Source organism: Pseudoliparis swirei, chromosome 2 (genome assembly GCF_029220125.1).
Source record: "Pseudoliparis swirei isolate HS2019 ecotype Mariana Trench chromosome 2, NWPU_hadal_v1, whole genome shotgun sequence".
Taxonomy (NCBI): Eukaryota; Metazoa; Chordata; class Actinopteri; order Perciformes; family Liparidae; genus Pseudoliparis; species Pseudoliparis swirei.
In genome coordinates this window covers 23,820,678-23,835,628 of record NC_079389.1, presented here as the reverse complement: position 1 = coordinate 23,835,628, position 14,951 = coordinate 23,820,678, and the positions used below count along the sequence as shown (strand labels likewise).

The following is a 14,951-nucleotide window of genomic DNA, read 5'->3' as shown; positions in this document are numbered from 1 at the left end:
CACATTAGGATCTGAAGATGAGCTGAGCAACACTGCAGGGCCACACGGAATTATATATATATATATATATATATTAGAGATGCACCGATCAGGTTTTTGGTGCCGATCACCGATCACCGAAATCAGTATCTGCCGATCCGATAATACCGATCACCGATCACGGTGTCGGTTGAAGCATTCTATTTATTGTGTAGCATTATTGCTATGAGGACTATGAGGAAATACATATATAAAGCACCTCAAACATTAAAGAAATTACCGATTTCTTTAAACATTTAGGACTTTTACTTTGAAAAATGTCCTAATTGATACATTACAATGGTTTGATTGCTATTGTAGGGGATTTCAGATATGTATGGAACACATCTGCATTATTCATTTCCTGGAACTCTTGGGGAAATCTATTTACAGGACTTTTCTTAACATACAAAAGTCTGACTTATTTTTATAAACTCTTCCTTGGTACAGTAAACATGTTTTAATGTTAGCATAATTTAAGCTAAATCTCAGAAACGATCTCTAAAGATACAAAATCAGTTCATTGTTTACTTTTATCTGTCCGTGTATGATTTGTCGACATCTTATTTTGAAAAACGGATGTTGTTTCACGTGGTTCTTTCCGCTGACTTTGCAAAACCGGATGTTGTCACTTAAATCCTTCCGCTAACTTGATCAAACCCTCTTAGCTCCTGATGGAATGTGTTTCCCGTGAGCATCAGTCTATAGGGGCTCAGAGCCGCAGACATGTGAGAGTCGGCTGAGTCGACCCAGAGATTCAACTCGGGGGACGGGGACGCCGCTCGGTGGTGAGGATCCCCTCTGACCTCTGACCTCTCACTCTGCGGCCCTGCCGGCATCGTCTCCTTTGCGGTGCGCGGCGATTGAAACGTCTGATAGTTCTCACAGATGTTACGTCATCTGATCGATCGTTTTGAGAACGCCGATCAAAACCGATAATGGGAATATCGGCCGATATGGATCGGCGCCGATCAGATCGGTGCATCCCTACTATATATATATATATATATACATACATACATACATACACACACACACACTACGAGGTAAGCAGCACCCTGTGACCTCACTGACCTGCTGACATCAGGGAACTGGACTGGGTAGTACAGGACCACACACTTGGGCCGGATCAGCAGGTCCAGGTCTCTGGGTCGGTGGTCTGGGATCTTCTTCATGAAGGAGGAGATGGAGGAGAGGAAGGAGTCCATGTTGAAGACCGAGTTAAAGACTACCACGTCTGAGACCAGGCTGCAACACAGGAACACAGGAACTGAACCAGGACTAACTATGAACCTGAACCAGGACTAACTATGAACCTGAACCAGGTCTAACTATGAACCAGGACTAACGATGAACCTGAACCAGGACTAACTATGAACATGAACCAGGTCTAACTATAGACCTGAACCAGGACTAATGATGAACCTGAACCAGGTCTAACTATGAACCTGAACCAGGACTAACTATGAACATGAACCAGGTCTAACTATGAACCTGAACCAGGTCTAACTATAGACCTGAACCAGGTCTAACTATGAACATGAACGAGGTCTAACTATGAACCTGAACCAGGTCTAACTATGAACCTGAACCAGGACTAACTATGAACCTGAACCAGGTCTAACTATGAACCAGGACTAACTATGAACCAGGACTAACGATGAACCTGAACCAGGTCTAACTATGAACATGAACCAGGTCTGACTATAGACCTGAACCAGGACTAACGATGAACCTGAACCAGGTCTAACTATGAACCTGAACCAGGACTAACTATGAACATGAACCAGGTCTAACTATGAACCTGAACCAGGTCTAACTATAAACCTGAACCAGGACTAACTATGAACCTGAAACAGGTCTAACTATGAACCAGGACTAACGATGAACCTGAACCAGATCTAACTATGAACATGAACCAGGTCTAACTATGAACATGAACCAGGTCTAACTATGAACCTGAACCAGGTCTAACTATAAACCTGAACCAGGACTAACGATGAACCTGAACCAGGTCTAACGATGAACCTGAACCAGGTCTAACTATGAACCTGAACCAGGTCTAACTATGAACCTGAACCAGGTCTAACTATGAACCTGAACCAGGTCTAACTATAAACCTGAACCAGGTCTAACTATGAACCTGAACCAGGTCTAACTATGAACCTGAACCAGGTCTAACTATGAACCTGAACCAGGTCTAACTATAAACCTGAACTAGGTCTAACTATGAACCTGAACCAGGTCTAACGATGAACCTGAACCAGGTCTAACTATAAACCTGAACCAGGTCTAACTATGAACCTGAACCAGGTCTAACTATGAACCTGAACCAGGTCTAACTATGAACCTGAACCAGGACTAACTATGAACCTGAACCAGGTCTAACTATGAACCTGAACCAGGTCTAACTATGAACCTGAACCAGGTCTAACTATGAACCTGAACCAGGTCTAACTATGAACCTGAACCAGGTCTAACTATGAACCTGAACCAGGACTAACTATGAACCTGAACCAGGTCTAACTATGAACCTGAACCAGGTCTAACTATGAACCTGAACCAGGTCTAACTATGAACCTGAACCAGGTCTAACTATGAACCTGAACCAGGACTAACTATAGACCTGAACCAGGTCTAACTATGAACCTGAACCAGGTCTAACTATGAACCTGAACCAGGACTAACTATGAACCTGAACCAGGTCTAACTATGAACCTGAACCAGGACTAACTATGAACATGAACCAGGTCTAACTATGAACCTGAACCAGGTCTAACTATGAACCTGAACCAGGACTAACTATGAACCTGAACCAGGTCTAACTATGAACCTGAACCAGGACTAACTATGAACATGAACCAGGTCTAACTATGAACCTGAACCAGGTCTAACTATGAACCTGAACCAGGTCTAACTATGAACCTGAACCAGGTCTAACTATGAACCAGGACTAACGATGAACCTGAACCAGGTCTAACTATAAACCTGAACCAGGACTAACTATGAACCTGAACCAGGTCTAACTATAAACCTGAACCAGGACTAACGATGAACCTGAACCAGGTCTAACGATGAACCTGAACCAGGTCTAACTATGAACCTGAACCAGGACTAACTATGAACCTGAACCAGGTCTAACTATGAACCTGAACCAGGACTAACTATGAACATGAACCAGGTCTAACTATGAACCTGAACCAGGACTAACTATAAACCTGAACCAGGTCTAACTATGAACCTGAACCAGGTCTAACTGAACCAGGACTAACTATGAACATGAACCAGGTCTAACTATGAACCTGAACCAGGTCTAACTATGAACCTGAACCAGGACTAACTATGAACCTGAACCAGGTCTAACTATGAACCTGAACCAGGTCTAACTATGAACCTGAACCAGGTCTAACTATAAACCTGAACCAGGTCTAACTATGAACCTGAACCAGGTCTAACGATGAACCTGAACCAGGTCTAACTATGAACCTGAACCAGGACTAACTATGAACCTGAACCAGGTCTAACTATAAACCTGAACTAGGACTAACTATGAACATGAACCAGGTCTAACTATGAACCTGAACCAGGTCTAACTATGAACCTGAACCAGGTCTAACTATGAACCTGAACCAGGTCTAACTATGAACCTGAACCAGGACTAACTATAGACCTGAACCAGGTCTAACTATGAACCTGAACCAGGTCTAACTATGAACCTGAACCAGGTCTAACTATGAACCTGAACCAGGTCTAACTATGAACCTGAACCAGGTCTAACTATGAACCTGAACCAGGTCTAACTATGAACCTGAACCAGGTCTAACTATGAACCTGAACCAGGTCTAACTATGAACCTGAACCAGGACTAACTATGAACATGAACCAGGTCTAACTATGAACCTGAACCAGGTCTAACTATGAACCTGAACCAGGACTAACTATGAACCTGAACCAGGTCTAACTATGAACCTGAACCAGGACTAACTATGAACATGAACCAGGTCTAACTATGAACCTGAACCAGGTCTAACTATGAACCTGAACCAGGTCTAACTATGAACCTGAACCAGGTCTAACTATGAACCTGAACCAGGTCTAACTATGAACCAGGTCTAACTATGAACCTGAACCAGATCTAACGATGAACCTGAACCAGGACTAACTATGAACATGAACCAGGTCTAACTATGAACCTGAACCAGGACTAACTATGAACCTGAACCAGGTCTAACTATGAACCTGAACCAGGTCTAACTATGAACCTGAACCAGGTCTAACTATGAACCTGAACCAGGTCTAACTATGAACCTGAACCAGGACTAACTATAGACCTGAACCAGGACTAACTATAGACCTTAACCAGGTCTAACTATGAACCTGAACCAGGTCTAACTATGAACCTGAACCAGGACTAACTATGAACCTGAACCAGGTCTAACTATGAACCTGAACCAGGTCTAACTATGAACCTGAACCAGGTCTAACTATGAACCTGAACCAGGTCTAACTATGAACCTGAACCAGGACTAACTATGAACATGAACCAGGTCTAACTATGAACCTGAACCAGGACTAACTATGAACATGAACCAGGTCTAACGATGAACCTGAACCAGGTCTAACTATGAACCTGAACCAGGTCTAACTATGAACCTGAACCAGGACTAACTATGAACATGAACCAGGACTAACTATGAACATGAACCAGGTCTAACTATGAACCTGAACCAGGTCTAACTATGAACCTGAACCAGGACTAACTATGAACCTGAACCAGGTCTAACTATGAACCTGAACCAGGTCTAACTATGAACCTGAACCAGGTCTAACTATGAACCTGAACCAGGTCTAACTATGAACCTGAACCAGGACTAACTATGAACCTGAACCAGGTCTAACTATGAACCTGAACCAGGACTAACTATGAACATGAACCAGGTCTAACTATGAACCTGAACCAGGACTAACTATGAACATGAACCAGGTCTAACTATGAACCTGAACCAGGTCTAACTATGAACCTGAACCAGGACTAACTATGAACCTGAACCAGGACTAACTATGAACCTGAACCAGGACTAACTATGAACATGAACCAGGTCTAACTATGAACCTGAACCAGGACTAACTATGAACCTGAACCAGGTCTAACTATGAACCTGAACCAGGTCTAACTATGAACATGAACATACAGGACTAACTATGAACCTGAACCAGGTTTAACTATGAACCTGAACCAGGTTAACTATGAACCTGATTACAGTACTTCTGAATAAGTAACACCTCCAGTATGTATATATATATATTAGGGCTGTGAAACGATTACAATTTTTAATCAGGTTAATCACAGGTTTCTGTGGATTAATCATGATTAATCACATATTACCGATATTCTCGGTATATTTTGTGAGAACATAGAGATTTATGACAAACTATGAACATGAACCATTTCTATACTATTCTATACAATGGTGCTGCAACTCAGCAGTTATTTAGCAGTTTTCTTCCATATGGAACATTAATACATCTTCATCCTAAACAGAATGTTTAACCCTCCTGTTACCTTCGGGTCAATTTGACCCCATTCAATGTTTAATGTCGGTGTTCTTTGGGGTCAATTTGACCCCAGGCTATTTTTCACTGTGTCAAACATATCAGAAATATCAACTTTTTTATTTATTTAAAGGGCTATTTAGGTAGTCAACAAACAAACATAAAGTACCTCACTCTTAAACTTGGGAAGCAATATTAATTCTAATAATTTTCTGGAGGTTTTAATTGCTGGGGTCAAATTGACCCCGAGGGTAAAATATGTTAGTAAATGTAAAGGTAACAGGAGGGTTAAACAGAACATGTTTCTCTTGTTTGTCAACCATTAACTCCACCATGATACAATCTAAAGGCCTCTAGTCTTCCTCTAGCAGCTGCTGAGGCAAACTGACTGTGTGGGTTTTCTTCATGAACTGGGCCGTGATGAAAGGGACGGCGGGGACACCGCTGCAAAGCTGAAACCTCACCGGCCCGGACAGGTGGACAGATTGTGGCGCGCGAGACGCAGATCGATAAGTGTTAACGCAACGCGAAGAGAGAGAAATGACATGCTGCTGTGGAGATACGATCAACAACAGACGTTTAGTTTAATAAAAGAACAAAGACGTGCTCTAGAGAACATGTCAGGGGGCGGGCCAATCTCTTTAATGTCATGCGATCTACCGACACTACGCCGCGATCGACTGGCAGGTCGCGATCGACGTGTTGAGACCCTGATCTACAGGAAGTAAAAGTCGTAACAAGGTTTCCGTAGGTGAACCTGCGGAAGGATCATTACCGATGAACAGACCGTCTGCATGAGAGCGGACAGAGTTCAGATTGAAGTGGTGGATTGGAAGCTCATTTTGCAAGTGACTTTTTTCGTCGATGTGCGGCGCTGCGCGGCATCGAGCTCTGCGGCGCGAGGCGGAGATCGGAGTCGTGTTAACGCGACACTAGAGACAGAATGACATGATGCTGGAGAGACCAACAACAGACGGATTGGAAGCTCATTCTGCGCATGCGTTAAATGCGTAAAAAAAATTACGAAGTTAAACCTGTAATTTAATTAACGCGTTATTTTTCACAGCACTAATATATATATATATATACAACAATAACAACAACAACACCTATGACAATGAAACATTGAGACTAATCCATATCAGATCTATCTATGAGTGAGTGAGTGAGTGACAGAATTAACTAGAGAGAATTAAAGAATACATTTGTAAGGGAATGAATGAATGAGAAGAATAATAAATGAGAGAATGAGAGAATAAATAAATGAATAAATTAATGAGATAATAAATTAATTAGGAAATGGAGAGAATGAAGGAATGAAGCATACATTGATGAATGCCATGTATGAGAGTTGGTGTTTACCATGAGAGGACCTGGTTGTATCCGTACTGGAAGTCTCTCTCCTGGTCTTTGCGGACCGGATAAACCAGCTGGTTCTCGTGGAAGTACAGAACCTTCTTCAGGCGAGCCAGATCTGGTCTGAGGGCCACCAGCTCACACAGGTTCAGGACTGAGCTGCTGAACAGGACTCTGAGGACCACACACAGAAGTAGGATGTTACGGGAGGGAGCTACATTCCAGAGTCCAGAGACCATCAGGAAGCAGGACTTGTCGTTGAACAGGGATCTACAGGGTTGACTCTGGGTTTTCAGTCCTTTGAAGGAGGTTCGGTTCTGACCCGGGTAGGTCGCCGTGGTAACTGATGCCGTGGTCTGGACTCACTCGGGACTTGTCGGTATGGTCTGGACTCACTTGGGACTTGTCGGTATGGTCTGGACTCACTTGGGACTTGTCGGTATGGTCTGGACTCACTTGGGACTTGTTGGTATGGTCTGGACTCACTTGGGACTTGTCGGTATGGTCTGGACTCACTTGGGACTTGTCGGTATGGTCTGGACTCACTCGGGACTTGTCGGTATGGTCTGGACTCACTCGGGACTTGTCGGTATGGTCTGGACTCACTCGGGACTTGTCGGTATGGTCTGGACTCACTTGGGACTTGTCGGTATGGTCTGGACTCACTTGGGACTTGTTGGTATGGTCTGGACTCACTCGGGACTTGTTGGTATGGTCTGGACTCACTTGGGACTTGTCGGTATGGTCTGGACTCACTCGGGACTTGTCGGTATGGTCTGGACTCACTTGGGACTTGTTGGTATGGTCTGGACTCACTCGGGACTTGTTGGTATGGTCTGGACTCACTCGGGACTTGTTGGTATGGTCTGGACTCACTTGGGACTTGTTGGTATGGTCTGGACTCACTTGGGACTTGTTGGTATGGTCTGGACTCACTCAGGACTTGTTGGTATGGTCTGGACTCACTCGGGACTTGTTGGTATGGTCTGGACTCACTCGGGACTTGTTGGTATGGTCTGGACTCACTCGGGACTTGTTGGTATGGTCTGGACTCACTTGGGACTTGTTGGTATGGTCTGGACTCACTCGGGACTTGTTGGTATGGTCTGGACTCACTTGGGACTTGTCGGTATGGTCTGGACTCACTTGGGACTTGTCGGTATGGTCTGGACTCACTCGGGACTTGTCGGTATGGTCTGGACTCACTCGGGACTTGTTGGTATGGTCTGGACTCACTCGGGACTTGTTGGTATGGTCTGGACTCACTCGGGACTTGTTGGTATGGTCTGGACTCACTTGGGACTTGTTGGTATGGTCTGGACTCACTCGGGACTTGTTGGTATGGTCTGGACTCACTTGGGACTTGTTGGTATGGTCTGGACTCACTCAGGACTTGTTGGTATGGTCTGGACTCACTCAGGACTTGTTGGTATGGTCTGGACTCACTTGGGACTTGTCGGTATGGTCTGGACTCACTCGGGACTTGTTGGTATGGTCTGGACTCACTTGGGACTTGTCGGTATGGTCTGGACTCACTTGGGACTTGTTGGTATGGTCTGGACTTGATGTGGTTTCTTGCCATCGCTGATCACTTTGAGGTGCTCAGATCAAGACTCATTTCCTGGACCTGCTCTAGTCTCTCCATCAGGCGTGTGGTAGACAGTGGAAGAGGAATCTCTGACTCAAAGCAGCTGGGGCTCTAGTTTCACTCTGCACCGCTAAGTAGAGTCCGAGAGGATTGTTCCCGACGCCAGCTTTGTTTCCTCAAAGAAGTCTGTTTCCTCTGAAGTCTCTGAAGCTAGAGACCTCTGAGGCGTGAGGAGCAGAAACATCAACACCACGAGCGGATCCGTTTACTCGTCATGGAACCTTCACACGTTCGTCATCATCGAGTTCCTAGCAGTGATCAGCCGACTGTCTAGTCCTCACTAGTCCTCTAAACCTCCGTAATAGTCCTCTAGTCCTCCTTCCTAGTCCACCGCACTAGTCCTCCTCAATAGTCCTCTAGTCCTCCTCACTAGTCCACTGCACTAGTCCTCCTCAATAGTCCTCTTCACTCGTCCACCGCACTAGTCCTCTAGTCCTCCTCAATAGTCCTCTAGTCCTCCTCAATAGTCCTCTAGTCCTCCTCACTAGTCCTCTAATCCTCCTCATTAGTCCACCACACTAGTCCTCTAGTCCTCCCCACTAGGCCTCCTCACTCAACCCCTAGTCCTCCCCACTAGGCCTCTAGTCCTTCTTGCTCAACCTCCTGACTCGTCCTCCCCACTAGTCCTCTAGTCCTCCTCACTCAACCTCTCTACTAAACCTCCCCACTAGTCCTCTAGTCCTCCTCACTCAACCTCCTTACTAGTCCTCCTCACTGACCTCACTAGTCCACTCGTCCTCCTCACAAAACCTCTCTACTAAACCTCCTCACTAGTCCTCGTCACCTGTGTGACGGACAGGTGGGGGTGGTCTGGCTGAAGGGTTACCTGTGTGGGTCTCACCTGTGTGACGGACAGGTGGGGTGGGTCTCACCTGTGTGACGGACAGGTGGGGGTGGTCTGGCTGAAGGGTTACCTGTGTGGGTCTCACCTGTGTGACGGACAGGTGGGGGTGGTCTGGCTGAAGGGTTACCTGTGTGGGTCTCACCTGTGTGACGGACAGGTGGGGGTGGTCTGGCTGAAGGGTTACCTGTGTGGGTCTCACCTGTGTGACGGACAGGTGGGGGTGGTCTGGCTGAAGGGTTACCTGTGTGGGTCTCACCTGTGTGACGGACAGGTGGGGGTGGTCTGGCTGAAGGGTTACCTGTGTGGGTCTCACCTGTGTGACGGACAGGTGGGGATAGTCTGGCTGAAGTGCAGCGCTGCCGTTCTCGCCCTCCAGTGCCATTTCTTGGCGGGCAGCGTGAAGACGCAGCAGCCCTCGATGTTCTGCTGCAGCAGATCGATCAGCTGCTTGTGAGAACCGCCGTAGAATGGTTCCACCAGCAGAACGCTGGCACCCTGAGGAGACACCTATTGATTAGAGGAGACACCTATTGATCAGAGGAGACACATCTTGATCAGAGACGTATTGATCACATATTAATACACAAACATAATTCATGGAGGACTGGATTGTCAAAGTAGACGGCAGCTCTCGATATTTGAATTACGTTAAGTTATTAATCCTCAGAACTACTTTAGTTAAAAAAAAACAAGCCTGAGATGGTCAGAGCTACATTATCTATGTTTAGTATATCTGAATATTTATTAGAATAAACTGATGAATTAAAAAGGCAAAACACATTATTAATAATCATGGTCATCCTGTTTCAACATGCACTGAGTGAGGAGTCACGTCTTCTAGGAATCTAAATAATTAGAATAATTCTGTCTGAATGTCATCACACTTTAATATGACTGGAAGCAGAAACGCTGAGCGGCTCCTTTCTGTTCATTATTGGATTAATCAGACAACGGAAAATGAATCTGCAGCTTTTTTATGGCCAAATAATAAAGTTTATCGGGACCAATCACAGCCTCCTGAATGCATTTCAAAATGCTGACAGCAGACAGCGCTCAGACGGTCCAACCAGGGGTCCCAACATGAGGCGCCAGACCCCCCGGTGGGTCCCCAGATAGCACGCAGCTCGTCCCTCTGATAGCGGAGAATAGAAATGTGTATTCTCCTGTGCAGAATGAGGAAGAGCTGATCCCTCTCTTCCGTAAACTATTGTTGCAGAAAAGTTTAACTCTGCAGCGACAAAACTGCGATAATGAGAACGTGATGAGTCCACTGCGGCGGCGGGAGGAAGTGGACGTCTCCGCGTCCATTTAGCTCGCCACAATGGGAGCTAATGCGCCGGCTGCACTCAGACGCGGCCCGCGGTCGATATCTGCTGCTGCCATCGCCCGAGGAGACGAGCCGCCGCCCCGCGCGGGTTACGTGACTCGGAGGGGAAAAGGAGATAGAGGATGGCGGTCATTGTGCTCAGATGGACCAATCAGGACTTCTGAATGCAGCCGCAGAGGAAACGCAGCCTCAGCGCGGGACCCCTTAGGGGGGTCCGGGGACCCGTCAGGGGGTCTTGAACCAGAGGTTGGGAACCACTGGATGGAGATAAGATATTACTGTATTCATCCCCGGGAGCAGCAAACATGTTTATATACACAAAAACACACAATAACATTGGGGCAGGGCATATTACATTTAAGAATTTAAATAATAAAAAAGGAAATTAAAATATTTATGTCGGTATTTATTAATGTAGGTATTTATTTATGTAACGAATGTATTCATGTAAAGTGTTTATTTGATATATTGGCTTTGAAACAAACAACAAATATCTTATCAGTCAATACAGCTTTATTGATTCCGATAATAACCTGTAGTAATTAGGGATGCACCGATCTGATCGGCGCCGATCCATATCGGCCGATATTCCCATTATCGGTTTTGATCGGCGTTCTCAAAACGTCCGATCAGATGACGTAACATCTGTGAGAAAAACTATCAGACGTTTCAATCGCCGCGCACATAAAGGACCGATCGCCCGGCGAGGGCCAGAGTGAGAGGTCAGAGGTCAGAGGATCCTCACCACCGGCGGCGTCCCGTCCCGAGTTGAATCTCTGGGTCGACTCAGCCGACTCTCACATGTCTGAGGCTCTGAGCCCCTAGAGATGCTCACGCTAAACACATTCCATCGGGAGTGAGAGGGTTTGATAGAGTTAGCGGAAGGATTTAAGTGACAACATCCGGTTTTGCAAAGTTAGCGGAAAGAACCACATGAAACAACATCCGTTTTTCAAAATAAGATGTCGACAAATCATACACTAACATGTACAAGTAAACAATGAACTGATTTTGTATCTTTAGAGATCGTTTCTGAGATTTAGCTTAAATTATAGAATAGAATATACACTTTTATTTATCCCCAAAATTTCTCTCTTCTTTTAACAATCCTTAGTTATTTTTTAAGGGTGCAGGTGAAGTGGAAGCAAAGAGGGCAACTGGGGGTTCTTGCTCTGCTCAAGGACACTTGCAACTAATGGGGAGAGCGGGGATCGAACCCACAACCCTGCGGTTGCAGGACGGCCCTCTTACCCCACTGAGCTATGCTAACATTAAAACATTTTTACTGTACCAAGGAAGAGTTTATAAAAATAAGTCAGACTTTTGTATGTTAAGAAAAGTCCTGTAAATAGATTTCCCCAAGAGTTCTAGGAAATGAATAATGTAGATGTGTTCCATACATATCTGAAATCCCCTACAATAGCAATCAAACTATTTTAATTAATCAATTAGGACATTTTTCAAAGTAAAAATCCTAAATGTTTAAAGAAATCTGTAATTTCTTTAATGTTTGAGTTGCTTTATATATGTATTTCCTCATAGTCCTCATAGCAACAATGCTACACAATAAATAGAATGCTTCAATCGACACCGTGATCGGTGATTGGTATTATCGGTGATCGGCAGATACTGATTTCAGTGATCGGTGATCGGCCCCAAAAAACTGATCGGTGCATCTCTAGTAGTAATACACTATACTGTATAGTATTACTACATTATACTGTATGTAATATTATACTACAATGTACTGTCTGATACTACAGTGTACTGCATAATATAATTCTACATTATACTGTCTAATACTACAGTATGCTGTGTAATACAACAGTCTACTGTGTGTAATACTACACTATCGTATTATATTACACAGTAGTGTAGTATTACAGACAATATACTGTAGTATTATACAACATATAATACAATGTAGTATAATATTACATAGTACACTGTAGTAAGACAGAGTATAATGTAGTATAATATTAAACAGTAGCCTACACTGTAGTAACAGAGTATAATGTAGTATTATATTACACAGTACACTATAGTATTAGACACAGTATAATGTAGTATTATATTACACAGTACTGTAGTATTAGACACAGTATAATGTAGTATTATATTACACAGTATAATGTAGTATTATATTACACAGTACACTATAGTAGTATACACAGTATAATGTCGTATTATATCACACAGTACATTATAGTAATACCAAGAGCACTTTTCCAAATTGATTTGAAAAAATCTTCATTTGTTAAAATGTGTTAAATGTACACATCTGAGGTAAAAGTACATCTAACTTCAAACTTTACTCAGCTAAAGTAAAAGTACTTGAACACATGTATTATTATTACAGGTTTATGTTAGCAGTTAGGTGATTCCTGAGAGCTGAAAGAGCACATAGCTGTTAGCCGTTAGCTAAGATGATAGTCGTTAGCTCATACATAGATGATAGTCGTTAGCTCGTAGCCGTTAGCTCGCAGCCGTTAGCTCGTAGCCGTTAGCTCGCAGCCGTTAGCTCGTAGCCGTTAGCTCGCAGCCGTTAGCTCGTAGTCGTTAGCTCGTAGTTCATAGCCGTTAGCTCGCAGCCGTTAGCTCACAGCCGTTAGCTCGCAGCCGTTAGCTCGTAGCCGTTAGCTCGCAGCCGTTAGCTCGTAGTCGTTAGCTCGTAGTTCATAGCCGTTAGCTCGTAGTCGTTAGCTCGTAGCCGTTAGCTCGTAGCCGTTAGCTCGTAGGCGTTAGCTCGTAGTCGTTAGCTCGTAGTTCATAGCCGTTAGCTCGTAGCTCACAGCTCATAACTCCGTAAACCTAACAGACATCAGGACAGCTAACGGCTAACGTCTACCGACTAACTAGCTCTCCTCTGATCGACTGTTTGGGCCGGTGAGAGCCGGCCACAGCGGGTCACAGCCGGCCGCAGCAGGCCGCAGCCCTCGGGAGGACCACAGCCCCGTCCCGGCTGCTCCAGAGGGAAGCGCTCACCTCTGACTGCATGTTCCCGGCGCCAACAACTCACGTGCCCTGCCTACGTCATCACGTTACTATTTGAGCTGAGGCAGGCGGGACCGACGTCATCCAGCTCACCAATCAATAACATCCCTTTAATATAGAATATTATAATAATGAGAGTAAGCTGAATGACGATGAAACATTATGACTACTAATAATAACAGATGTTGTAGATGTAGTAGAACAATAATGATATTGATTGATTTGAATATGTTGTTAAAATGTGTTTAATGTACTTAAGTAAAAGTAAAAGTACATTTAACTTCAAACTGTACTCATCTGAAGTAAAAGTACATCTAACTGTACTCATCTGAGGTAAAAGTACATCTAACTCTACATTGTAGGCCTACTCATCTCAGGTAAAAGTACATCTACCTCTAAGCTGTACTCATCTGAAGTAAAAGTACATCTAACTGTACTCATCTGAGGTAAAAGTACATCTAACTCTACACTGTACTCATCTCAGGTAAAAGTACATCTAACAGTGTCCCTCAAGGTTCTGTGCTGGGTCCCCTCCTCTTCATCATCTACATCCTTCCCCTTGGACAAATCATCCGTCGTCATGGTCTCGACATCCACCGCTACGCTGACGACACCCGACTCTACTTCTCCAAGACCGCCACCGCACCTCCTGCCACGCCCCCCCCCCCTCTTCCTCCTTCTGTTTCATGGATTGTGGAGGTATGGATCGTGGCCCATGTCAAATATACTCATTCTTCATAATTTCTGGATTTTATCCTGATCCGATGTGAGGTCAAAGGTCAGGAATGTTGTATGTGTACAGAGTGTAAAGCCCTCTGAGGGGAGTTTGTAATTTGGTAAATTGTGGGCTGTATCACTGAGTGTGTGTGTGTGTGTGTGTGTGTGTGTGTGTGTGTGTGCTAATAAATCAAACAGACGTACAATAAGAATAACACAGTTTTATTAAAATTTTATTTGGCTACATTTATTCGAGCATGGTCATTTACAAGAGAAATTATAAATTCAATAATAATACTTCAGACATTTTTAGGAATTCCTTAATCATCATCATCATCAGTCCTTCGTCACCTCCTCAGTGGGATGAATAAAGTGGATTTAAGTCTCAAAAATACAGTGTTTTCAAAATAATCATCATATCAAAAGTTCCCCAAATTTAGAATTTCCAGTAGTTTCCAATCGGAAAATAAAACAAAAATACAAAACAATTGAAA

General features: G+C 44.2%; 1 protein-coding gene across 2 annotated transcripts in view; it reads right to left on the bottom strand.

The window, feature by feature from the left end:
- Positions 1 to 13,744, bottom strand: part of gtdc1 (glycosyltransferase-like domain containing 1) — a 33,412-nt gene extending 19,668 nt beyond the window's left edge. Inside the window, exons 1-4 of one of the 2 annotated variants that reach the window (XM_056435342.1) lie at positions 13,732 to 13,744; positions 9,733 to 9,926; positions 6,934 to 7,101; positions 1,093 to 1,266 (exon numbers count right to left, since the gene is read on the bottom strand). In XM_056435342.1, the coding sequence (XP_056291317.1) occupies positions 1,093 to 1,266; positions 6,934 to 7,101; positions 9,733 to 9,926; positions 13,732 to 13,743 (548 nt within the window). In that variant the 5' untranslated portion in view covers position 13,744. The remainder of the gene's footprint in view (positions 1 to 1,092; positions 1,267 to 6,933; positions 7,102 to 9,732; positions 9,927 to 13,731) is intronic. The other variant, XM_056435351.1, reaches the window with a different exon arrangement.
- Positions 13,745 to 14,951: the final 1,207 nt, after the last annotated feature.